Source organism: Notothenia rossii (genome assembly GCF_949606895.1).
Source record: "Notothenia rossii genome assembly, chromosome: 8".
Taxonomy (NCBI): Eukaryota; Metazoa; Chordata; class Actinopteri; order Perciformes; family Nototheniidae; genus Notothenia; species Notothenia rossii.
The window spans coordinates 82,577,168-82,604,103 of NC_136906.1; the positions used below are offsets into that span (position 1 = coordinate 82,577,168).

At 43.4% G+C, this 26,936-nt stretch overlaps 1 protein-coding gene across 2 annotated transcripts in view; it reads right to left on the reverse strand.

Annotated features, from left to right (window-relative positions):
- The window catches only part of LOC307014141 (interferon-induced protein 44-like), a 43,714-nt gene that overhangs the window by 10,067 nt on the left and 6,711 nt on the right, over positions 1-26,936 (reverse strand). The window contains exons 2-8 of one of the 2 annotated variants that reach the window (XM_079641895.1): positions 22,200-22,244; positions 22,081-22,114; positions 21,253-21,448; positions 17,938-18,099; positions 16,461-16,632; positions 16,242-16,342; positions 14,645-15,067 (exon numbers count right to left, since the gene is read on the reverse strand). In XM_079641895.1, coding sequence (XP_079498021.1) covers positions 14,900-15,067; positions 16,242-16,342; positions 16,461-16,632; positions 17,938-18,099; positions 21,253-21,448; positions 22,081-22,114; positions 22,200-22,242 — 876 coding nt within the window. In that variant the 5' untranslated portion in view covers positions 22,243-22,244 and the 3' untranslated portion in view covers positions 14,645-14,899. Of the gene's footprint in view, positions 1-14,644; positions 15,068-16,241; positions 16,343-16,460; positions 16,633-17,937; positions 18,100-21,252; positions 21,449-22,080; positions 22,115-22,199; positions 22,245-26,936 lie in introns of those variants that run through there. The other variant, XM_079641896.1, reaches the window with a different exon arrangement.

Consider the following 26,936-nt stretch of genomic DNA (forward strand, 5'->3'; position numbering starts at 1 on the left):
GTCACTCTTTAGTGTCCCCTGGTCTCCCAGCTGTGTGCGTCACTCTTTAGTGTCCCCTGGTCTCCCAGCTGTGTGCGTCACTCTTTAGTGTCCCCTGGTCTCCCAGCTGTGTGTGTCACTCTTTAGTGTCCCCTAGTCTTGTGTTCTGAGCTTCTTCAGCGTTTGGTTTCTGCAGCTTTTAGTAAACGCTGCCATGTCTCCTCAAGCTGCTGAATGTTCTCTAAACGCTGCATGTCTCCTCAAGCTGCTGAATGTTCTCTAAACGCTGCATGTCTCCTCAAGCTGCTGAACGTTCTCTAAACGCTGCATGTCTCCTCAAGCTGCTGAATTTTTTCTAAATGCTGCATGTCTCCTCAAGCTGCTGAATGTTCTCTAAACGCTGCATGTCTCCTCAAGCTGCTGAATGTCCTCTAAACGCTGCATGTCTCCTCAAGCTGCTGAATTTTTTCTAAATGCTGCATGTCTCCTCAAGCTGCTGAATGTTCTCTAAATGCTGCATGTCTCCTCAAGCTGCTGAACGTTCTCTAAACGCTGCATGTCTCCTCAAGCTGCTGAATGTTCTCTAAACGCTGTATGTGTTGTTGCTGGAGATGTTTCTTCATGTGGAACCTTTGGGTTTTATATCTGCATCCTTCCTGAAGCTGCAGAGAGTTTCTACTAACTTTCTGTAGCATTTAGAGATCCTGGCGGCCAGTAACAGACTTCATTTGTACTTTTAAATAAAGACTTTCAGGTGAATTAAAGCCTCTTTGAGCGTCACAGTTCTCGCCGTCGACACAGGAAGTGGTGAAGTTGTCGAGCAGCAGACCTTCCCTCAGATAGAGCCGACAGTGTTCCTGCTGCTGCTTCTGGGTTTCTCTTTCCACTCTGCAGGCTGCAAGAGGACGCTGAGCTGCAGGCTGCAAGAGGACGCTGAGCTGCAGGCTGCAAGAGGACGCTGAGCTGCAGGCTGCACGGGGACGCTGAGCTGCAGGCTGCAAGAGGACGCTGAGCTGCAGGCTGCAAGAGGACGCTGAGCTGCAGGCTGTACGGGGACATTGAGCTGCAGGCTGCACGGAGACGCTGAGCTGCAGGCTGTACAGGGACATTGAGCTGCAGGCTGCACGGGGACGCTGAGCTGCAGGCTGCACGGGGACATTGAGCTGCAGGCTGCACGGAGACGTTGAGCTGCAGGCTGCACGGAGACATTGAGCTGCAGGCTGCACGGAGACATTGAGCTGCAGGCTGCACGGAGACATTGAGCTGCAGGCTGCACGGGGACGCTGAGCTGCAGGCTGCACGGGGACGCTGAGCTGCAGGCTGCACGGGGACATTGAGCTAAAGGCTGCACGGAGACGTTGAGCTGCAGGCTGCACGGAGACATTGAGCTAAAGGCTGCACGGAGACATTGAGCTGCAGGCTGCACGGAGACATTGAGCTGCAGGCTGCACGGGGACGCTGAGCTGCAGGCTGCACGGGGACGCTGAGCTGCAGGCTGCACGGGGACGCTGAGCTGCAGGCTGCACGGGGACGCTGAGCTGCAGGCTGCACGGGGACGCTGAGCTGCAGGCTGCACGGGGACGCTGAGCTGCAGGCTGCACAGGGACATTGAGCTGCATGCTGCAAGGAGACATTGAGCTGCAGGCTGCACGGAGACATTGAGCTGCAGGCTTCACGGAGACATTGAGCTGCAGGCTGCACGGGGACGCTGAGCTGCAGGCTGCACGGGGACGCTGAGCTGCAGGCTGCACGGGGACATTGAGCTGCAGGCTGCACGGAGACGTTGAGCTGCAGGCTGCACGGAGACATTGAGCTAAAGGCTGCACGGAGACATTGAGCTGCAGGCTTCACGGAGACATTGAGCTGCAGGCTGCACGGGGACGCTGAGCTGCAGGCTGCACGGGGACGCTGAGCTGCAGGCTGCACGGGGACATTGAGCTGCAGGCTGCACGGAGACGTTGAGCTGCAGGCTGCACGGAGACATTGAGCTAAAGGCTGCACGGAGACATTGAGCTGCAGGCTGCACGGAGACATTGAGCTGCAGGCTGCACGGAGACGTTGAACTGCAGGCTGCACGGAGACATTGAGCTGCAGGCTGCACGGAGACATTGAGCTGCAGGCTGCACGGGGACGCTGAGCTGCAGGCTGCACGGGGACGCTGAGCTGCAGGCTGCACGGGGACATTGAGCTGCAGGCTGCACGGAGACGTTGAGCTGCAGGCTGCACGGAGACATTGAGCTAAAGGCTGCACGGGGACGCTGAGCTGCAGGCTGCACGGGGACGCTGAGCTGCAGGCTGCACGGGGACGCTGAGCTGCAGGCTGCTACAAACCCTTCCTGACTTCAGTCAATCGAACTTTAAATGGAACATCTCACAGATAATGACGAGAGATGCACTGTTTGTAGCCTGTAATTCAGCGATCTTCCCCAAAACAAGCAGAGTGTGGGTCTCTAAATAATAGAGCAATCTCCCAGGGGGCTAAATAAAGACACACACACACACACACACACACACACACACACACACACACACACACACGGGCGGGCGCGCGCACGCGTGCATACACAGACAGTCCTTCCTGTCACACAGAGGCTGGTTTCACTTTATTTCCATAAAAGTGCAGTGACAGGAAACTGAAGCATCTGTTGTTGTGTTGCATCCCCTCAAAGTAAAAGACCTCCAGCTCCTTCAAAGTAAAGGTTGTTTGAAGTGAATTAAACAAGCCTCGTTATCCTGCTGAAACTAGAAGGCTTTTACTTTGAAGGATGGACTTCCTCACAGCTTCCTCACAGCTTCCTCACAGCTTCCTCACAAGTACAGAAACACAGCGGAAAGTCTGCCCGAACAGGCAATATATAAATAATAAAACCTCAACATATCAGGAGTCATTCTCCAGAGGACTGTGTGTGTGTGTGTGTGTGTGTGTGTGTGTGTGTGTGTGTGTGTGTGTGTGTGTGTGTGTGTGTGTGTGTGTGTGTGTGTGTGTGTGTGTGTGTGTGTGTGTGTGTGTGTGTGTGTGTGTGTGTGTGTGTGTGTGTGTGTGTGTGTGTGTGTGTGTGTGTGTGTGTGTGTGTGTACATTTTTTTTTATACAAGTCTTTTTATTTCATTATAGTGTACAATAATCGATGCCATTTCCTATATTGTAATATCACAGTACACTCACTACACTCCCCCCTCCCTCCCTCCACCCGCACATGCCCACACTAACGAAACCAAAAACATTTATAAAAAAAATAAAAAAATGCTTCTCAATATAACTTAAACAACAGAGCCATGAAAATGAAAATAAACATAAAACGAAAAATAAAAATAAATAAATAAATAATAATAATAATAATAATAAGCCCACATCAAAGTAAAACAAACAAAAATTATACAATTAATTATACAAAACAGCGACAATATAGACAATGACAACACAACTAGTATTTCCGGCTGTCAGGAGAAATAGCCTCAGAATGCACATTAAGAAATATACTGTCTTGGTTTCTGGGAAGAAAGGGTTCACTATGGGTTCAGATAGAAGCCAGTGCCTTTGACCCGCTGCCAGTGGAAACTCTTATATTTGTTAAAGATTTCAAGAAGGTGAAGAATATGGCCAAATGTTTTACAGTGGTCAATACACTGTTAGCCTGGAGGGACTGTACAAACAAAGTTCATGTTAACTCAGCTATTTCAATCTTTTCTCCTATTTTGAATAATCCTGATCTTAGCAAATATTTGTTGTCAATCAATATAAACAAATGGACGAAAGCAGGTATAAAGCAATGAACCATTTGTTTCACAAAGAACATCGAGCACGATCAAAGGTAACATTAGAGAATTGAATGCAGTCTTTTCTAAAAGAGCTCAGTCATCCTTTCCAACCTTAAAAAAGATCTGGGAAAAGGACTTGGGGATACGGATAGATGAAACTACCTGGCTGAATATCTGTGACAGAACACATTTTCCATTCACAAGCAATAAAATCACAGAAGCAAACTTTAAATTTCTCAACAAATTTGACCTCACACCCAGAAAGATACATAACATTTCCAAAGAAAACTCTCCCAAATGTCCGAGATGTAAAGTAAAAGAAGGAACATTTATGCATCTGTTTTGGGATCTCTGATCTCTTGAAACATTTCTGGGATTCGATTCATGCGCTCACAAAAGCCGTTTCAGGAATCGAAATGAGCCAAAATCCATGTTTTTTCCTGTTAAATGCCAAACTTTAAACTGAACCCCAAACATTATGGAATATTAATTACAATAACATATTTTGCCAAGAAATGTATACTTTTACTCTGGAAGAATGAACGTCCTCCAACATTTAAACTTTTCATTGATCAGATAACACATTTTTTACCTTCGGAGAAAATGACTTTGGAAAAATATAATCATCTTTCAAGCTCTGTGGTTTCCATTGTTTTCATATTTGGAAAATATATGTGAGATATGAGCAGTGATGGAATGACATTGATTCTTCCTAGCAGTGATATTGGTAATGTGGACCATTTGGATAAATCCTGTTTGAATTTGTCAATGAGTGGATTGTAATTCTCTTTAAACATTATCCAGGTGTGGTGTTATATTTATTCCTAAGTATTTAAAGCCACCTGGTGACAAATAAAAAGAACAAGACTTTTCCAGATTTGCTGTTGGCATCATATGTAAGAAACAAGCATTCGATTTCTTAAAATTAATTGTATATCCTGAGTATCTTCCAAATTGCTCTATCGTGTTGTGCAGATGTGGTACTGAATCCTCTGGGTCTGTTAAGGAAAGAATGATATCGTCAGCGTACAGAGACCTTTTGTGTTCATCGTTAATCTTCACTCCTTTAATACTTATGTTGTCTCGCACACATGACGCCAGTGGTTCAATTACAATTGCAAAAAGCAGAGGTGACCGTGGACATCCCTGTCTTGTCCCCCTTGTTAGTGAAAACAAATCTGAGGAACTGCAGTTAGTGATAACCGCTGCTTTAGGATTTTTATAAGTGGATTTGACCCACTCCATGAACCAGAGCCCATATTTAATCTGTTCAAGATAGCAAAAAGAAAATTCCACTCAACCCTGTCAAAAGCCTTCTCGGCATCTAAAGAAAGAAGCAGAGATGGCTTCTGACCGGTGTCCAAATGGTTTATAATATTCAAAAGTCTCTTTATATTATCAGAAGAATATCTGCCCTTGACAAAACCTGTTTGATCAGGACTAATTAGTTTAGGTAAAATCATTTCCAGTCGTTTTGCTAATAATTTGGTGATAATCTTATAATCATGATCCAAGAGGCTTATAGGCCTAAATGAAGAACAATTCAACGGGTCTTTCCCATCTTTATGTAGTTCAGTAATATATGCAAGATTCATTGATTGAGGAAGTGTTCTGTTGTGAGAGAAGTTGTTAAGCATTGACATAAATATAGGTTGAAGTTCAGTCCAAAGCGAGAACCATCTGGCCCTGGGCTTTTATTTAGAGGCACAGATTTAACTGCAGCCAAAACTTCTCCTTCTGTAATTGATGAGTTTAGATCCTCTTGATCTAAATCAGATGATGTAGGTAAATGAATGTTATGGAGATAATTGTCCAGTTCATCTTGTGAGTAATCACATTGAGATTTGTATAATTTGTTATAAAATTCATAAAAAGTCTGGTTCATCTGTTTTGGGTGGAAGGCTAAGCCCTTCCTGCTTGCTCCTTCTTTAATCGACAGGCAAGTAGTTTACTTGGTTTATTGCCGAATTCATGATTATTTTCTCTGATAAGATTAATTTGTGTTATGATTTCATTTGTTAAGTCAATATTTAATTTAGCTCTGGCTGTGTTGAATTGTTTCCAGTTTTCATCTGTTGATGTGGATTTATGAAGTACTTCACATCTGTTTACTTCTCTTTCAAGTTCTTGTCTGAGCTTAACATTTTCACGTTTTTTAAAAGATGTGTATGAGATAATAAGTCCTCTTTAAGTAGCTTTCGCAGCTTCCCAAATAATATCCGGATCTATAGAGGGGTCATTGTTTTCGTTTATATAGTACCTTATCCACATTCGCATTTTTATTTGAATTGTTCGTCTCTAAGTAAGGAGTTATCAAATGTCCAGCATCTGGATACCAATTCTCCAAGTGAATAGTTAGATGAACTCTTGCATGATCTGAAATATTAATGGAATCAATTTTACATTCTTTTACCCTATGCATGTATTTTGAGGGAATACAAAAAGAATCTATTCTAGAATAAGAGTTGTGGACATTTGAAAAGAAAGTGTGATCTTTGACCTCTTGATTTAATTAAGGCCATACGGCAATAAGGCCACATTCTGCACCAAGCCCCTGAAGGACCTTTGAGGATTTAACATTGTGGCTCTTGGACTGGTTAGATTGATCTAATGTAGGGTTAAGAGTGCAGTTAAAGTCACCGCCCATCAGTCCTAACCCAGCACCATGTCAGACATGAACATTGGTTCATCTATATTGGGAGCATAGATATTTAAAAAGGTGATTGGGGTTCCAGAGATAATACCAACACCCAAAACAAACCGACCATTTGGGTCCGTAACTCATTTTTCTAATTCAAATGGGGAAGTTTTGTTTTTCACAATAGCTGTCCCTCTACTATGGGTTTTATATGATGAGAAGTACACCTGACCTATCCGATCGCTTTTCAATCTAAGATGTTCAGGATCTGAGAGAAAGGTTCTTGTAAGAAGACCACATCAGCTTTGTCTTTTTTAAGAAGAGATAGTACTTTATTGCTTTTTATGGGATTTCCCAAGCCTTTAATATTCCAAGAATAGATGTTCATGTTTTGCATGCTGACTGCTGCATGTCTGTGGGATTATATTTTATATGTTGTATATTTTGGCCCCATACACAAAAGGGATTGTCACTGCTTTTATTATTTAACATTATAACTAATGTAACACAAACGCAAAACACAAAAAGAAAACAATATAACATCCCACCCAAACCAGGGTCTTCTGACCCTGGCAATTCATCTACCCAGTTTGTTCTAGCCCAGAGAGAAACAAAGGTCAGAGAAATGTGCATCTTAGATCTAAGGAAATGTCCTCTTCGTGTTGGCAACTTGGAGCTCCCCTCCTCAGTTCTCATTGAAAATAAATACATGTCTTCATAATTCTCCTCCTTACCAGGGGACGGGTAGATAGAAATACGCATCCCAAATGTCATCATGGTTTGTTCCATCCGATCATTCACACGTCAAACAATATATTGCCATAAAAAAACAAGACAAATCAAAAAAGAACGATCGGAGGACATGGTGATATCTCAACTGTCAAAATAAGAGTGGAGGAGGAAGGGTGTATTTTAAACAGAACTGTATGTTACTGTTTTGTCAGACCCCTCCGCTACCTTCTTTGTTGGTGTGGTCCGTTACGTCATTCTTTGTTGCCGGAAGCAAAGACACTGGTAAATATAACAACCAGTGGAAAGTCCTCTTAATGTGTCCTCGCAAAAAAAGATTCGTTATTTTTGTAGCAGGAGTCTTTCCTTAGATGTCGACTATTAACTTTAGTCAATAAAGATGTTAAGCTTTTTCTCTGAGTGGAGGTAAAAAACTCAAATTAATCACTGAGGTTGTGCGGAGCTCTCAGCTCAGGCTGCCATCTTGTTCCTCTCGGCCCTTCCTCCTGTGTACATTTCTGACTCCTTTTAGCCTCCACTTTCACTGCCTGGTCAGATTATATCTATGATATAGACATGTAGGGGGGGGGGGCCCAAATGCATGACATTAACCATTTTAATTGTACTTGTTTATTGCACTAATTAAGGTAAGTAGAAGAAGTTTCATACAAAAAAAATACTTGAAAGTATTTTTCGTAGATTTTCAAACCTTCAAACGGGTCAATTTGACCCTGAATGTAACTTAATGAAGAAATTAAAGAATTCACTTTGGATTCACGTGTGAAGTATCGTGTTTTATTTTCAGATTGTGTCTGTAATTAAAACACGGGGATCCTCTCCTAAACTAAACGTGTTGTTCATGCTTCATCTGGAAACAAGGTTCATTGATATCGGGTCATAAATCCTGCTGAAGAACAAACAAACAAACAAAGCAACAAACGGGAGAGACAGCAGACGTGCAGCTCAGTCTGTGACAAGAAGTCACGTGGGACTGGTTTCTAATGTTGAACATAAATCATGTATAATAGCAACAACCTAAAAAGGCCAGAGATCAGAAATACATATTCAAAATGAACCATTCTGACTTTTTAAGTTTTAGAAACATTATGAGTCATCATGAGTCTGAACCCTGAGTCAGCATCAAGACCCTAAACCCTGACCTGAGTCAGCATCAAGACCCTGACCTGAGTCAGCATCAAGACCCTGACCTGAGTCAGCATCAAGACCCTAAACCCTGAGTCAGCATCATGACCCTAAACCCTGACCTGAGTCAGCATCAAGACCCTAAACCCTGACCTGAGTCAGCATCAAGACCCTGACCTGAGTCAGCATCAAGAACCTGAACCCTGACCTGAGTCAGCATCAAGACCCTAAACCCTGAGTCAGCATCAAGACCCTGAACCCTGACCTGAGTCAGCATCAAGACCCTGAACCCTGACCTGAGTCAGCATCAAGACCCTAAACCCTGAGTCAGCATCAAGACCCTGAACCCTGACCTGAGTCAGCATCAAGACCCTAAACCCTGAGTCAGCATCATGACCCTAAACCCTGACCTGAGTCAGCATCAAGACCCTGAACCCTGACCTGAGTCAGCATCAAGACCCTAAACCCTGAGTCAGCATCAAGAACCTGAACCCTGAGTCAGCATCAAGACCCTAAACCCTGAGTCAGCTTCAAGACCCTAAACCCTGAGTCAGCATCAAGACCCTGAACCCTGAGTCAGCTTCAAGACCCTAAACCCTGAGTCAGCATCAAGACCCTGAACCCTGACCTGAGTCAGCATCAAGACCCTGAACCCTGACCTGAGTCAGCATCAAGACCCTGAACCCTGACCTGAGTCAGCATCAAGACCCTGAACCCTGAGTCAGCATCATGACCCTGAACCCTGACCTGAGTCAGCATCAAGACCCTGAACCCTGACCTGAGTCAGCATCAAGACCCTAAACCCTGAGTCAGCATCATGACCCTGAACCCTGACCTGAGTCAGCATCAAGACCCTGAACCCTGACCTGAGTCAGCATCAAGACCCTGAACCCTGAGTCAGCATCATGACCCTGAACCCTGAGTCAGCATCAAGACCCTGAACCCTGAGTCAGCATCAAGACCCTAAACCCTGAGTCAGCATCATGACCCTAAACCCTGAGTCAGCATCAAGACCCTAAACCCTGAGTCAGCATCATGACCCTAAACCCTGAGTCAGCATCAAGACCCTGAACCCTGAGTCAGCATCAAGACCCTGAACCCTGAGTCAGCATCATGACCCTGAACCCTGAGTCAGCATCATGACCCTAAACCCTGACCTGAGTCAGCATCAAGACCCTGAACCCTGAGTCAGCATCATGACCCTGAACCCTGACCTGAGTCAGCATCAAGACCCTGAACCCTGAGTCAGCATCAAGACCCTGAACCCTGACCTGAGTCAGCATCAAGACCCTGAACCCTGACCTGAGTCAGCATCAAGACCCTGAACCCTGACCTGAGTCAGCATCAAGACCCTGAACCCTAAGTCAGCATCAAGACCCTAAACCCTGAGTCAGCATCAAGACCCTGAACCCTGAGTCAGCATCAAGACCCTAAACCCTGAGTCAGCATCAAGACCCTAAACCCTGAGTCAGCATCAAGACCCTAAACCCTGAGTCAGCATCAAGACCCTGAACCCTGAGTCAGCATCAAGACCCTAAACCCTGAGTCAGCATCAAGACCCTAAACCCTGAGTCAGCATCAAGACCCTAAACCCTGAGTCAGCATCAAGACCCTAAACCCTGAGTCAGCATCAAGACCCTAAACCCTGAGTCAGCATCAAGACCCTAAACCCTGAGTCAGCATCAAGACCCTAAACCCTGAGTCAGCATCATGACCCTAAACCCTGAGTCAGCATCAAGACCCTGAACCCTGAGTCAGCATCAAGACCCTAAACCCTGAGTCAGCATCAAGACCCTGAACCCTGAGTCAGCATCAAGACCCTAAACCCTGACCTGAGTCAGCATCAAGACCCTAAACCCTGAGTCAGCATCAAGACCCTGAACCCTGAGTCAGCATCAAGACCCTGAACCCGGACCTGAGTCAGCATCATGACCCTAAACCCTGAGTCAGCATCATGACCCTAAACCCTGAGTCAGCATCAAGACCCTAAACCCTGAGTCAGCATCAAGACCCTGAACCCTGAGTCAGCATCAAGACCCTGAACCCTGAGTCAGCATCAAGACCCTGAACCCGGACCTGAGTCAGCATCAAGACCCTAAACCCTGAATCAGCATCATGACCCTAAACCCTGAGTCAGCATCATGACCCTGAACCCTGAGTCAGCATCAAGACCCTAAACCCTGAGTCAGCATCAAGACCCTGAACCCTGACCTGAGTCAGCATCATGACCCTAAACCCTGAGTCAGCATCAAGACCCTAAACCCTGAGTCAGCATCAAGACCCTGAACCCGGACCTGAGTCAGCATCATGACCCTAAACCCTGAGTCAGCATCATGACCCTAAACCCTGAGTCAGCATCAAGACCCTAAACCCTGACCTGAGTCAGCATCAAGACCCTAAACCCTGAGTCAGCATCATGACCCTAAACCCTGAGTCAGCATCAAGACCCTAAACCCTGACCTGAGTCAGCATCAAGACCCTAAACCCTGAGTCAGCATCAAGACCCTAAACCCTGAGTCAGCATCAAGACCCTGAACCCTGAGTCAGCATCAAGACCCTGAACCCTGAGTCAGCATCAAGACCCTAAACCCTGAGTCAGCATCAAGACCCTGAACCCTGAGTCAGCATCAAGACCCTAAACCCTGACCTGAGTCAGCATCATGACCCTAAACCCTGAGTCAGCATCATGACCCTAAACCCTGAGTCAGCATCAAGACCCTAAACCCTGAGTCAGCATCAAGACCCTAAACCCTGAGTCAGCATCAAGACCCTAAACCCTGAGCTGAGTAAGCATCAAGACCCTAAACCCTGAGTCAGCATCATGACCCTAAACCCTGAGTCAGCATCAAGACCCTAAACCCTGAGCTGAGTCAGCATCAAGACCCTAAACCCTGAGTTAGCATCATGACCCTAAACCCTGAGTCAGCATCAAGACCCTGAACCCTGAGTCAGCATCATGACCCTAAACCCTGAGTCAGCATCATGACCCTAAACCCTGAGTCAGCATCATGACCCTAAACCCTGAGTCAGCATCAAGACCCTGAACCCTGAGTCAGCATCATGACCCTAAACCCTGAGTCAGCATCATGACCCTAAACCCTGAGTCAGCATCATGACCCTAAACCCTGAGTCAGCATCAAGACCCTAAACTCTGAACCCTGAGTCAGCATCAAGAGCCTAAACCCTGAGTCAGCATCAAGACCCTAAACCCTGAGTCAGCATCAAGACGCTAAACTCTAAACCCTGAGTCAGCATCAAGACCCTAAACCCTGAGTCAGCATCATGACCCTAAACCCTGAGTCAGCATCATGACCCTAAACCCTGAGTCAGCATCAAGACCCTAAACCCTGAGTCAGCATCAAGACCCTAAACCCTGAGTCAGCATCATGACCCTAAACCCTGAGTCAGCATCAAGACCCTAAACTCTAAACCCTGAGTCAGCATCAAGAACCTAAACCCGGACCTGAGTCAGCATCAAGACCCTAAACTCTAAACCCTGAGTCAGCATCAAGACCCTAAACCCTGAGTCAGCATCATGACCCTAAACCCTGAGTCAGCATCATGACCCTAAACCCTGAGTCAGCATCATGACCCTAAACCCTGAGTCAGCATCAAGACCCTAAACCCTGAGTCAGCATCATGACCCTGACCTGAGTCAGCATCATGACCCTAAACCCTGACATCATTTCAGAAGTGGGGGGGGGCAAAAAGTGCGTGTGTATGTGACATACTTGCCAACACTCCCGATTTTCGCGGGAGATTCCCGTTTCCCTCCCCAGGTCATATTTATCCCGCATTTCTCCAGATTTCTGACTAAATCTGATTTGTTTCATTCTGACATAATTCACCAAATGTTACTGTTTCCACTCGGACTTCGATACAGCTACACCATTGTTTGGTTTCCATGGTAACGTGTCTCTTTAGTAGCGCGAGCAAATGAAAGTCTGAGAGGGTGTTCAGGAGGAAGATAGTCAGAGAAAACAGAACAAGAATGGAGAACTCGACCCTCTGCTCCCTCCTTTCCTGTCAACCAAACAGCTCCAGCCCATCTGACAGGCAGCTGCTCATTCCATCTCTTCTTTTTTCCTGCTACGCTCTTGTTTGACAAGCTGAATGTTTACTGGTGTTTGACTGAAGCAAGCTCTGTGAAAAGTTCCAGTTATTAACTCTGTATTTAGAAAGATGTCATATCCACATTTGGAGAAAGTTACAAGACGTTTGACAGCAGCAAATCTGCTTATTTCACAGAAGGCTCGTTTAGTGGTTTTGCAAATAATTAATCACTCTCTGTTTTTGTACTATTCTGCTTTGAAGTACCTTTCTCTTTGCCCAGATAAGCTTCTATTTGCCCGTCTCAATGTCCCGACAACAAACCTCCATGCAGTCGGAACCAGCCTGTTTCGGTTCAACGATGCCGGCGGGGGTGTTGACAGCCGCTGCGGCCGCAGAGCGGCTGCTTTGGGGTTCATCTGGCTGCGCTGGTTCTATGGTTGAAGGACCAGGCTCCGGAGATGTGGATGTCAGGGATGTGACATTCAAGTTGTTGAATTTCAGTTTAGTTTGACAATATTTTGTTTCCTTATGCGCCGGTTCTTCTGACATTGTTTGCAATTTTTTCTATCTATAGGTTAACGGCTGACACACACAGAACAACGTAACAAATAAACACATCTAAGCTTTTTTATTGGTTGTAATGTACATGGATACATTTGAATGGTGTGACAATGTCCTATTTGATTGGATTACAATGTACATATTCTTCCTGTTATGTCTGCCTGCTTTATTTGACCTAATGCAAAGTGACCTGCTCCATCGAAATCAGTCGCATTGACCCGAAGACACATTTTGAGTTGTATACACTGCTGGAAAGAGGAGATTCCTAGCTTTCTAATGATATCAGGATTGTTTTTATACTCCAGATATTAAGCAAAATATGTCACATTATATAATGACTGTCACCGAGTCATCATTTTGAGAAAAAGGCCTTCAAAGTTTCCTCTTCTCTGGAATCCATCGATTTGATTGGTTATTAGCAAATGATCAAAATACTACGGAGGGAAGATATTTTCGTTTGGATTACTGGTCTGGGGGAAGCCCGCGAGTGTGTGTGTGTGTGTGTGTGTGTGTGTGTGTGTGTGTGTGTGTGTGTGTGTGTGTGTGTGTGTGTGTGTGTGTGTGTGTGTGTGTGTGTGTGTGTGTGTGTGTGTGTGTGTGTGTGTGTGTGTGTGTGTGTGTGTGTGTGTGTGTGTGTGTGTGTGTGTGTGTGTGTGTGTGTGTGTGTGTGTTTTTGCGTATTGTATTTGTTTCCCGGGGAAAACATTCACGAGAAACACCGGCTGTTGTTCTGCCTGCTGTGACGTTACATTACTCCGTTCTCCGCTTGTAATAATGTCGTAACGAACTTCAAAGTTGTATTTATCTTCTGAATTTGCCGAAACAAGTTTAATATTCTGAAAGACAAGCCTGTGTTTATTTGAAACCAGATGAAAACAAACTGTAACGGACCCTGCCGTGTTATCTATGATTACTATGCCTTACATTCATAATGTCAGCGGAGGGAGGGGGAGATGCGCTGAGGAACATCAGAGTGAGAGGCCAGCTGTCATCTTCCCTTTACAAGATTCAAACATACTTGTAGCTAATGAGATGCAATATAACAATCAAAAATAACAAAATATACACAGCTAGATCAGATCGCGTTTTAGATGCGACTTTAGAGTAGAGGGGAATTATTGAAACGGGATGTGTACAGTGTTCCGTGGCATCCGCTGCTGCGAAAATGTGGGGCAGGGCTGCAAAGTGGGCGGGCCAATGGCCCCCTGGCCCCCCCGCTTCCGGCACCCTTGGTCTAAACCCTGACCTGAGTCAGCATCATGACCCTAAACCCTGACCTGAGTCAGCATCATGACCCTAAAACTCTAAATACTCAAAGTACCCCAGAAGTGCAGTACCTGAGTAAAGGCAGTTACTGTCCAGTACTATCTTCAAAGTATTGTACACAGTTTATCTTTTGTAAAGAAAGAGGAAAAGGAAATGAAACATATATATAAGAACAAAGTAACAGCAGAGATATGCTGTACAGTTTAATGCTCATTATAGAACATTCATTATTGATATGGTTTTATTCCAGGGGTTTATAATTATTGACATATTTTAAAGTGTAGATATAATATTATAATATAGAGCCTCCCGCCCTCTGCTGGAGCTGTGGTGGAACTGCAGCTGATGGATATTCAGGTTTGAATTGACATGTTGCTTCATCTTTCAGACTGATGTGGTGAATTTACAGACATATTTAAAGAGAGGTTTTTTTTAAATGAGCTCCACAGAGATCTTGTGTTTTGCTTTTGAAGGAAAACCAGGAAATAAAATAAATAAAAGTTTGCTGCTTCGTGAATAATCAGAACCAGAATACTTTATTAATCCAAGAGCATATACATACAAACAACAGTGTAAATATGTATCGTATGAACTAGGAATATTACTTTAATGATACTTTGGTTACATTTATGCTAAAATGACACCTTTTTATTTAAGGTTTATAATAATCTGAATCAGAAATCCTTTATTCGTCCACGAGTTGGGAATTTTACAAACCCAAAACATTTCTCATTGGTTTAGAAATGACTCTGTATGTTGCATCAAGTACACATCATGCATAGTGATTGTTGAGGTGGTCGTTTCCAAGCTGGAGGATGTGTTTCAGTGCGCTCAGGATCAGAGCGTCAGTGTCACTGTTCAGGTCCATTTCTTCACTGTAGTTCTTCACAGGAAAGATGCAGTTCACTGGGATACCCACACGTGCACTGACTTCCTTCATCTATGATTACAAACCAAAAGAAATTCAGGACGAGAAATCAAATACCGACCATGTTTTCACGCCACCTTTTATATTCTGTTACCCTGTTTTAAATGGACTGTTACGACCCGGCTCAAAAGGCCACAACAAAGAGGAGACACACCATGTCGACGGTTAACAAAAGATGTTTATTTAAGACAAACAAATCAAATCAAGTCAAAAACCAGAAAAGTATGAGGTGTGGATGTCAGTGGTATCAGTAATGTAAATGCAGGGTGAGGATTGAAGTGCACAAAGTAAAGCAACTGAAGAAACTCATAATATACTCAACAAAACCAGGGTGCCTGCAGGGAGAAGCAGAGAGAGACCAGAGAGGAGCAGAGAGGCTTTAAATAGCTGCAGGGCACCAGACCCAGGTGCCCTGAGTTACTGCAATCAATGCAAACACCAATCACCACAGCACAGACGGGACAGCCACCTCCTCTCTACTGATGAACCCACAGGGGCATCACATGGACCAATAGGTTCTTCAAGGGCTTTGTAATATCACAACAGCTCAAATAACATATAAGGGTTTGATGCAATATTCAATACTTGCCAAATTAAATGTTTTAAGCAGTTTTTCAGGAGAGAAATTCACTATTTCATTTAACAATTTGCAAACTTTACTTTACCGAAAAAAGGTATATTTTACCTACATACATAGCTTACATTGGCTAGTTAGCTTGTTGGATAAGTAGCTAACGTAAGCTAGCTAGTTAACGAGATAGCAAACGTTAGCTAGCTTGTCAAGAAGAGAGATAGCTTTCGCTGTACAGCTTGTTAGATTGATAGCTAATGTTTGATAACAGCGAGCATCATTTGTTGTTAAGATATCTTTTTCATAGAAACATAAAATAAGGAGCTGATGAAATGCTGTATGCTATCTCCTCTCTGCCAGCAAAAGACGTTAGACTCAGTCCCTGAGGTGAATTCACCTGTAGATCTTACAGCTTTAACTCTCCTCTGAACCTCCTCTGAATCCCTCACTGGGGATCCTTTTGTATCAGACACCATTACATCTGGAAGCATATGAGGCTTGTGGACTAAAAAACACCTCACTGTTTCATTTGTGCTCTCATGAATATCTCTGACGCAATAAACACTTACCACACAATCTATGTTTGAACCTAACATTATATAAATACTAATATACCTTTTCCTTCAGTGTCTTGATCTTGTAGACATTCTTTACGTCTTGTTGACTCTCAGGACAGAACTCATCGATTTTGGTGAGAAGGACCACTTGAGGAATATCTGTCGTGGAATGGGAAACATTACCATGAAGCCGTTAAAGCTGACGTTTATCAAACATGCAGTTTTCTGTGAATGTGAGAATAAAGTGAACGATAATAAACATGATTTCAGCTCTCACTCAGTCGAATGGCCTCCTCTCTGATGTCCTGAAACGTCTCCACAGCTTTTTCGATCATTGGAGTGAACTTGTTGGCGTCAATAACAAAAACCAGGACATGCACTTTGTCGTTGGCACTTGGTTTTAGGTTCACGAATGGATCATCCATCGAAATCCTGCATTCAGGATTGAACTGAAAATAAAAGTGAATTAAAATTAAAGGATGACAGTAACTAAGATTAATAAGATCCTGCAGGGATGTGGGATTTCTGTGTTGGTCCCTGAAGGCAGCATCTCCCTGCTCCAATGGGATTTCTCCTTGTGATTTTGGATTATTGCAGAAAATGATCTATGTGTCAAACAAATGTTTATAATACTTACACGTTTAGTTCAGCAGGATAAACTCCACATATTAACACCGCTTTATGATTTCTGAAGTAAAAGCTAATGTTGGGCTATAAAAGAACTACAGCACGGTCACATGACTTCACGTCACCACCGCTAAGCTAAAGGAGGCTAATGTTGGGCTATAAAGGAACTACAGCACGGTCACATGACTTCACGTCACCACCGCTAAGCTAAAGGAGAGTAATGTTGGGCTATAAAGGAACTACAGCACGGTCACATGACTTCATGTCATCACCGCTAAGCTAAAGGAGGCTAATGTTGGGCTATAAAGGAACTACAGCACGGTCACATGACTTCATGTCATCACCGCTAAGCTAAAGGTGGCTAATGTTGGGCTATAAAGGAACTACAGCACGGTCACATGACTTCATGTCATCACCGCTAAGCTAAAGGAGGCTAATGTTGGGCTATAAAGGAACTACAGCACGGTCACATGACTTCACGTCACCACCGCTAAGCTAAAGGAGGCTAATGTTGGGCTATAAAGGAACTACAGCTCGGTCACATGACTTCATGTCATCACCGCTAAGCTAAAGGTGGCTAATGTTGGGCTATAAAGGAACTACAGCACGGTCACATGACTTCACGTCACCACCGCTAAGCTAAAGGAGGCTAATGTTGGGCTATAAAGGAACTACAGCACGGTCACATGACTTCATGTCATCACCGCTAAGCTAAAGGTGGCTAATGTTGGGCTATAAAGGAACTACAGCACGGTCACATGACTTCATGTCATCACCGCTAAGCTAAAGGAGGCTAATGTTGGGCTATAAAGGAACTACAGCACGGTCACATGACTTCATGTCATCACCGCTAAGCTAAAGGAGAGTAATGTTGGGCTATAAAGGAACTACAGCACGGTCACATGACTTCACATCAACACCGCTAAGCTAAAGGCGTCTAATGTTGGGGGTGATGACGTTTTAATCCCCAGTGGGGTATATTCTGATGTATTTTATGTCATAGAACAAAACGCTAAAATCTCTTCAGCTTGTGTTAACCACAGACCTTATTTCAGGCTAACAACCAAAAACAGATTCAGAGAACCATTTACCTCCTTATATCAGAGTTTTACAGACGCTGTACCTACCGTGTATCCTTCAGACACATGTCCCTTCAACGCCTTTTCGATATCCCTCACACGGTTGTTTCTGGTGCTTCGGCTGCAGTCGTTACTCAGGCCCATAGTATCATTGATGACAAAATGGTAGAAGGTGTCCTGGTTTCCATTATTGAACTTGTGAGTTGTGTGCTGTGAACCACACATGGAGAAAAATGTATTTATTTGAATGTCCTTTGTTTTTCAGTTTCCTTTCTGGTCGCCCATTCCTGTAGCATTTCCTAGCAGTGGCATACCGTGGGGCTTTAGACAGGGCCTTCAGTAAACAATTGAAAAGCACATACACAAACTGTTACAGCCAACGCAGCCATAATCAAATGATGCGCACATTATGCCAAAAAGTCTCTCAACAATACGACAGCTGATCAACAGTCACAACAGTACACTAGATAAGGGTTAAATGCAGGTGAAATGTCCCAACATTAGGCGCTTTCACACCAAGTACTTTTCACAGGAATAGTTCCCGGACCTTAGTTCCCCGGAAATCTTTATTTCCTGGAACTATCTAGGAGATCGCGTTCACACCGGAATAAGTCCCTGAGGGAGGATTACGTAAATGAAGCCTCTGACGTCACTTCTTCTTCTTCTGTACTGGCAGGCCGCAAAGAACTTCACGGTGTATACTGCCACCCGAAGTCCCTGGCTGGAAGTCCCCGGGGTTGGGGACTGCCTTCCGAGTAAATCGTCAGAACGCCGACACCTCCTCATCTTCACCGCTCCCATGTTTTCTTTTGTGTTGCCATAAGTTAATCTCTCTCAGTTGGTGCGCTGGGCTAATGCTAATGCTAATGCTAATGTGAGACAATTAAATGGCGGCTTCAGAAAACTTTTCAGAGTTTTTACGGGGCGTGTTTTGCAATTCGCCCAGCCAATCAGAAATTGGAACCTTTTCCTCCCCAGGAAAGTACCACCTCTCTAGCAGGGACTAAAAAGGGGTGGAAAGGTTCGCAAAAAAAGTTCTAGCTCCAGATTGTTTTGGTGCGAACGACAAATCCCAGGAACTATCGGAACTATTCCTGGGAAAAGTACTCTGGTGTGAAAGCGCCTATCGATCAATGAAGTCTTTTATTAAACTTGTGTCATCGTGCACTCTCACATCACTCTGAAATGACCCAAATAGTAACGTACTCACCCGTCACTTTTCAATAAAGTCCATGCTACAAAGGAAGTTCATGACAGAAGTTTAGCTCAGAAAATCTGATTGGCTGATGAATCTGTCACTAATGCTTATTACTAGGGCTGTGAAATGAGTGTGTTAATTATGATGAATTAATCACAGAAAAAATAACGCGACAAAAATATGATTGCAGATGAATCGCGCTCCTAGATGCCCCTTGACCCTTTACGTCAGTGACCATCAACTGGCGGCCCGCGGGCCAAATCTGGCACGCCAGACATTCTCACCCGGTGGCGCTGGCGGAGTGGTTAGTGCGTCTGCCCCCCACTCTTTATTTTTTACAACGTCTCGTGAGTAATGTGCAGTACCGGAGTCCAACAGAGAGGCAGCAGCTGCGGGACAGTAGCCTTCCCTGCCCTGAAGAAGAAGTGATCCTTCGTTAAGGCCCGGACACACCAAGCCGATTCTGGCCGTCGATGGGCGTCAGGCCAACGATGAGCGTGGAGACAAGTCCTACTCAGATTGGTGTGTCCCGCACCGTCGTGTCTTTTCAGCCATGCCGACGCCTTTTTGGCCGAAAACCCACCGATTCGACATGTTGAATCAGTGTCGGCCTAAGGCTGTCGGCAAAATAAATCACTCTGATTGGCTGTTCAGCTAGCGAATCAGAGCATGAGAAGCGAAACGGAAGTGAGGGATTACACACTATTATATATATATATATATATATCACACTATTTGTTGAAACCAATCAGCGAACATGAAAACATTCCCAGGTAAACATGCAAAAACAAATCGCTAAATAAAAAGATAAACACGATCATGTCATTTACGTTAGAATAAATAGAAAGGTTTTGAATAATAGAAGAGAGTAAAATCTACGTCACGTTACAGCTCCGCCCACTTTTGGGGAAACCAACGCTGTCATTTGAACGGCGATCGAGCCTGAAGCCACAGAGATATTCTGTTACTGTCCTTTGTTCTTAGAGGAAGTTCAGAAACACGTAACTCTGGATTTGTTTTAATGTTTGAGGTGCAACAAACAGGGTTCGTACAGGTGCTTGAAATCCTTGAAAATCCTTGAAAATGCTTGAAAAGTGCTTGAATTTGACTTTGGAAAAGGTGTAAGAACCCTGAATAAACGACACAGCAGCTTTTTGGCATGTTAGAACTCTTATGTTCTGCCTCATGAGAGTAACAGCTGGAGAAATTACAGCCTCGCCTACTGATTTCAAATGTGTGCTCTAAAATGATATTTATAAATGACTATTATCATTATTATAAGCAAGACAATAAATGGCAAAGATATGTAGAAAATAAACGTCTTTGAGATACGTTCATAACGAACGTATCGTGGGAGAAAATACGTCTCTAGCTAAACGTAATTGAGAATGCAGTTTAGTTCTGTGGGAACGTAATTTTTAGGAGACAGGGTTGGATTTTTTTTGCATGTATTTATGTTTCATCCAATCACAGAGCTTGTTGACTTATCAAGAGGTTTGTCGCAAAGCGGACAGGCGTCGTCTCAACAATAGCTGGGGATTGTGGGTCTGAGGAAGAGGAAAAATGTAAATTATGCTTTGTTGAGATAATGCTGCATCTCTTGCTTTTATGACTTAGAGGAGCCTTATTGTTTACCTTTTTAATATTGTTTCAATTGCTTGGTTTTTATGAAATTAGCCTGTTTTCCTCTTAAAGTGTAACAGATTGATGCGTCTCCACAGATCACCTTAATCTGGCAGGCTTCGGAATCCCCTAGTTAAAAAATTAGGGCCCCCAAAAAGCTAGAAACGGCCCTGGGTGAAACCGTGTCATCCTGACGCCTCCCAGCGTGGACCAACGTGACATATACACATCTGGGCGTGATACTGGGTTGGGTAGACAGCCTTCTCTTCACAGAGCTCACTGCTTGCATGCAGATGCCACAAAGGGGCGTGGCCAGCAGCAGCTCGGTTACATTTAAAGAGCCAGAATCAGCCCTTTAGCAACAGGGCTGAAATAGAGGGGATGAAGCTAGAAGGGGTGATCTCTTTGGTATTTTGAGCAAAACACTTAAGAGACAGGTTTTTAGATTTGGCCCTATAATATATTGTTCAAATATAGCATAAAAGGAGAGCTTTAAAGGGTTGTCTATTGCCGCGTTAAAGTGTATACATCTTTGAACGTACCTTTTTGGTGCAACTTTCACCAAAGGAGTTGGCCACCAAAGCCGGTAAGCACATCCTCTCTTGTAAGACACTTTTCACAGAGTTGATGAAACTGGATTTTCCAGCTCCAACCAGACCGTGAAGAAGAATCCGGATCACCTGGCCTTCAGTCTTCGGTCGGATGGCGTTCACATGCTGCAGAGTGCCTTGTTTATCACTGATCAGGGAGGGACACATTAGACTCAAACTGTGGCAGGAAATGTAAAGTGTGTTACTGTAAGACATGAAGACTTTTTATCTAAATAAAGTTTAATTATCAATCAAACTTTATTTAAAGAGAACTTTCAAACAAGTTAAAGTCACAAAATGTCGATGTCTAAAATAGTTTTTAAAATGATGTCGTAAAATAGAATTAAAAAAGTCATAGTGATCAAATGTTGATATACAAAACACAATAACATGTAATATAAATGATGAAAATTTAAGTTTAAATAATAAAACTATAGAATAATACAACACTGCACACAAAGGTTAAGCCAGTATTTGAGTTTTTGATAAAACATTTTTTAATATTTGCTGCTTCTCTGAGATTATATGAAAGCAGCATTGCCAAATGTTTTTGTGGAAGTCTAACGCAAGGCTATGTATGTAGCGCCTTGTTTATTAATAACAACCTTTCTTTCTACCTACATTTTACAGTTAATAACATTTTTATTTTGATGATGACCTTTAAATTGATTTGCATTAGATGTTTGGAAAACAAGTGATTCAAGAGAATACATTTCTAACTTCAGATCACAAATTAGTAAAATTGCATTAAGTTTGCTTTCAGGATCCAGACACACTTACTTCCAGTTGATTTCCCTCCATGGTTTACTGAGAACTGACAAGCACAATACATGTTCAGTTCAGACGAAACAATGGTGTAACCCTTGTAATTTAGTCCATCATTTCAAAAATAGTCTTACGTGGAGACGGTGGAGCGGGTCGAGAACTGCTCTTTCCTCCCATGGCTGCAGAGAAAAGAGTTAAAACTGAGCTGAACATTTAGATAAATAGTTGAGTGCACACCTCAGTAGAAAAGGCAAAAAGTAAATGAATTTGTCAACAGAACACATGCTGTCCCATGAGACGACGGAATGGCCGCTCTACCTTTAATGATCTGTGCACTCGGTAGCTAGATCTACTTTAGTGGGAAAGCCCCAAGGGTTTGAACGTTTCATTTATTGGCTAAAAAAACCTGTATGAATCTCAGCTGATGTTGTAGCTTTAAAATACTCTCAGAAGTAATCAGACCAACGTCCAATGTTCTATTTTAAATGCACATTATATATTTAATGTTGCAATTAGCAGTGGAAGCATACCCATATGAATATTTATTAATGAGGTAACACCGTCTAGAAGATGGTAAAAGGTAATGGTCTAATCTTTGCTGTATTGTATGCTCTGCCTCTCCGGGAACATCGAGTCCAGATTTGGTGCATTCTGATTATTATTTCCAGAGAAACATGTGAAGCCTGACTCAGCCCCCTTTAGAGGAGCCTACACATCTTTCCGTTATGAGAAGGTTACAAACATGAACGGAATTAAAAATGTTGCAGTGGAATATTTGTATACAACCATCCATGGGCGCGGGAGCGCCTCAGCACCCCCTAGCGGCAGGCAGGCGGTGCGGAGCTCCCCTGTCTGAATTATTATTTGACGGTTATTGCTGCTCCCGCTCTGCATCATCTGTGTAATATGGAGCCAATAAATTCAACATTGTTGGCAAAATAATATGTTGGCCTGCCCCGAATGTTTTTTCTGTAGCCCCGGACAATTCTACCTCAATAATATAATACATTAAGCGTGCTTTACGTGAACCTCATCAAGACACTCGAAAGGACGGCAGGACTGTCATTTCCCGTGTTCAGTGAATGCAACAGAGGCAAGACACCAGACCAATCAGAGAGTTGCATGGAAATAAAAGTGTGCTTGTGTCATTCAAGCGATTCAAGCTTTTAGTGTGTGAGAGGGAGAGAGGGACCGAGAGGGACCGGTGCCAGCAGCAGGGACCGTGTTGTTAGCATCTGGTTAGCTAGCTGCACTAACGGACATACGGAGCTGTTTGTTCCACAACAAGCTGGAGGAGAGCTCTCCTCTCAGACTGAGAGGCTCAGGTGAGCTAAAGGACTCTCTGAGTGTTTAGATAGTTCACTTTAGTCTAAGTTATCTCAGTGGGTCTCAAACGGTTTGGTCACAAATTATTAAAAAGATTATTTCCGCGGCACACCTTCATATGATCATTGTAGTTATAAAAAAAATAAGAGAATTAATGAAAAACAGGTATGAAATACTATATGGCAGTAAAACAAGAATACAGTTTGAAAGGGGAGTGATTTGTAAAATATCCATAAAGAAAAAGAACATCTGATTACAGTTGTGTTTCATCTGGGTGTTGAGAGATGTATCCATATAGATCTCTTAATGTTGCTCTCAAAGTGCACCAGATTGATGCTTTTAACTTCAATATTTTAAAAAAAATCTTCCCGGGGGAGCATCCCCCCGGACCCCCCTAGAGGAGGTGAGGTCCGCTCCCCACTCATAAAAAAATAGCACTTTACCCCTGCCTATATGCCGTGAGCTGGTTATCGAGCCTTCATTGTAACAGTCGCGGGTGTGCTGTATGTGTGCGTGTGGGGAGTGCTTTTGTGCGTGCTCTATAGTGCCCGTAATAGTGTTCACTGGAGTCCAGCACCTCAGCACCCCCACTCAAAATACCTTCCCGCACCTCAACCATCCATTTCAAAAATATGAAAGTAATGAAGGAACAAGGTTGTGCTTTGTTCTACCTCGGGAGGGTTACCTCAACTTTCAGGGGACTTAGTTCCTCTGCCCTAGTGTTACGTGCCGCAGTTGGTGCTTGTGTGTGTGTGTGCTTTTGTGTGTCTCTCTCTCTCTCTGATTGTCTCCAGGTGCAGCCTCTCCCCCAGGTGCTCCCAATCCCCAATCAGGGCCTCCTTAAAGGACCTGAGGAAGGCTGCAGTGCAGTGGCCTCTCCTTCTCCTCTGGATGCATGTGTGCAGCATGTCTCTGTCTGAGTGTGAGTGTGAGGCCTGTGTTTTTGTGAATTGTTAGGAGATGTGCTCCAGTGTATCTTTCTGTGTGTTGTGCTATTTAGTAGTGATGGTGAGATGAAGCCTTATGAAGCTTTGAAGCTTTCCAGCCAATTGGTTCGCAAAAGGGTTCATCTCATGAGGCTTCATCATGGGCTTCATTTGAACACAAACCCCCTGCTGGTCAAAGTGTGTAAAACAGGCAGACATCTCAACCGTGTGCTCTCTCTCATACCGAGTTCCCAATGAGTAAAGCCTTAGAATAACTCTAAACAACGAACATTAAATCATATTTTCATGTTAACAATATTTTTTTTATTCCAGTTGATTGTGATTGAAAAGCCTAAAGAGGCTGGTAAACATTGTAAAGAGGGATTTGTATTCCTTAATAATATTCATAAACTTAACCTTGTTGTAGCCTGAGAAAGGCTAAACCATATCAAAGAATATTTATTCATTTATTAACTACATTATCTCATTTAGCTGTAGCTTTTATAAACAACAAAAAAAACGTATTGTTCAGTCGTTGAACCAGGGACCCTGCGGTCGTGAGTCAACTGCTTTCCAGCTGAGCCACAGCACACATGCTGAATTTCACTGAAAAAACGGAACGATATTTATTCCTGTATTTATTCATTTACTTATTCATGTTTTTATTCCTACATTTATTTATGCTTGTATCCATTTATACTTATGACATGTTCCGACCTCTATATAAGTGAGGGTCTGAGCTCTTTTAATTCCATCGTGTCACCGGGTACAGGAAGGGTAATATGGTTCTTATTATACATCCATGGGTATTATGAGCGTTGTGGTTCAACGGTTCAACCAAGCCCGCAGGATGTGCGCCGGACTCAGATGAAAATATTCGTGCTGGCCAAACGGCGGTACTACACTTCCGTTTGGTTGCCAGGCCCGGAAACACTTTTTTCCATTGACTTACATTGGGGAAAGAGTGGTCTGCAAATCGTTGGATAATTGTTTTTAAACTAAATAAACCACCCAGTATGAACACTTGTATAGATAGCCCTTATTCAAAACATTCGTTCCTCAAGTTGTAAAAATGTGCTAATAACGTTATTCTGAGAGTTATTTCCCTCTGCATTATGAACGCGCATCTAACACATGGGACCGCGCCGCCGGCACGTTCATGTTACGTGTTCAGCACTACATGAGTTTACCTTTACCCATGGATGCACAATAACAACGGACCCATATCGTCTCACTGCCATCCCACGGAGCTGTAATAATGGATATATTGCACATGTTTGCTGTAATTCATCATTTGTAAAATATTATACTACATGGGCTGTATGATTACATCTTGTATTAAATAAAGTAAATATTACCGACGTTAGATTTACGTCCCTGTAGCTTCTTATTGCACTGTGTGTGTGTGTGTATATATATATATATATATATATATATATATATATATATATATATATATATATATATATATATAAATATATTTATATATATATATATATATATATATAAATATATTTATATATATATATATAAATATATATATATATATAAATATATATATAAATATATTTATATATATATATAAATATATATATAAATATATTTATAAAACGGACAAGTCAAAACAAGCAATCTGATTGGTTCTTAGCCGTGATATACTGAGCGTATACCATGGGTAGAATTGTAAGTTACTTTTCACAACAAGTCAGTATCCCTCCGCGTCTGAGAAAAACAGTATACCGATGGCCTGAAACGCAAACTGTTCAAACTGGAACAAGAAAGCAGCGGAGAAGTAACGGGGCAGAAACCCTCCTTTTTACGCAGCGGAAAGCAGAGTGCTTTAGAGACTCAGAGACTCAGAGTGCTTTCGAGACCCAGAGACTCAGAGACTCAGAGAGCTCCTTTCAACACAAGGCCACTCAGAGACTCAGAGACCCAGAGACTCAGAGAGCTCCTTTTAACACGAGGCCACTCAGAGACTCAGAGAGCTTTAGAGACTCAGAGTGCTCCTTTCAACACAAGGCCACTCAGAGTGCTTCAGAGAGTGCTTTAGAGACTCAGAGAGCTCCTTTCAACACAAGGCCACTCAGAGAGCTTCAGAGACTCAGAGAGCTTTAGAGACGCAGAGAGCTTTAGAGACTCAGAGACTCAGAGAGCAAATTTCAACACAAGCCCACTCAGAGAGCTCCTTTTAACACGAGGCCACTCAGAGACTCAGAGAGCTTTAGAGACTCAGAGACCCAGAGACCCAGAGACTCAGAGACTCAGAGAGCTCCTTTCAACACGAGGCCACTCAGAGACTCAGAGAGCTTTAGAGACTCAGAGTGCTCCTTTCAACACAAGGCCACTCAGAGTGCTTCAGAGAGTGCTTTAGAGACTCAGAGACTCAGAGAGCTCCTTTCAACACAAGGCCACTCAGAGAGCTTCAGAGACTCAGAGAGCTTTAGAGACGCAGAGAGCTTTAGAGACTCAGAGACTCAGAGAGCAAATTTCAACACAAGCCCACTCAGAGTGCTCCTTTCAACACGAGGCCACTCAGAGAGCTTTAGAGACGCAGAGACTCAGAGAGCTTTAGAGACTCAGAGAGCTTTAGAGACTCAGAGAGCTTTAGAGACGCAG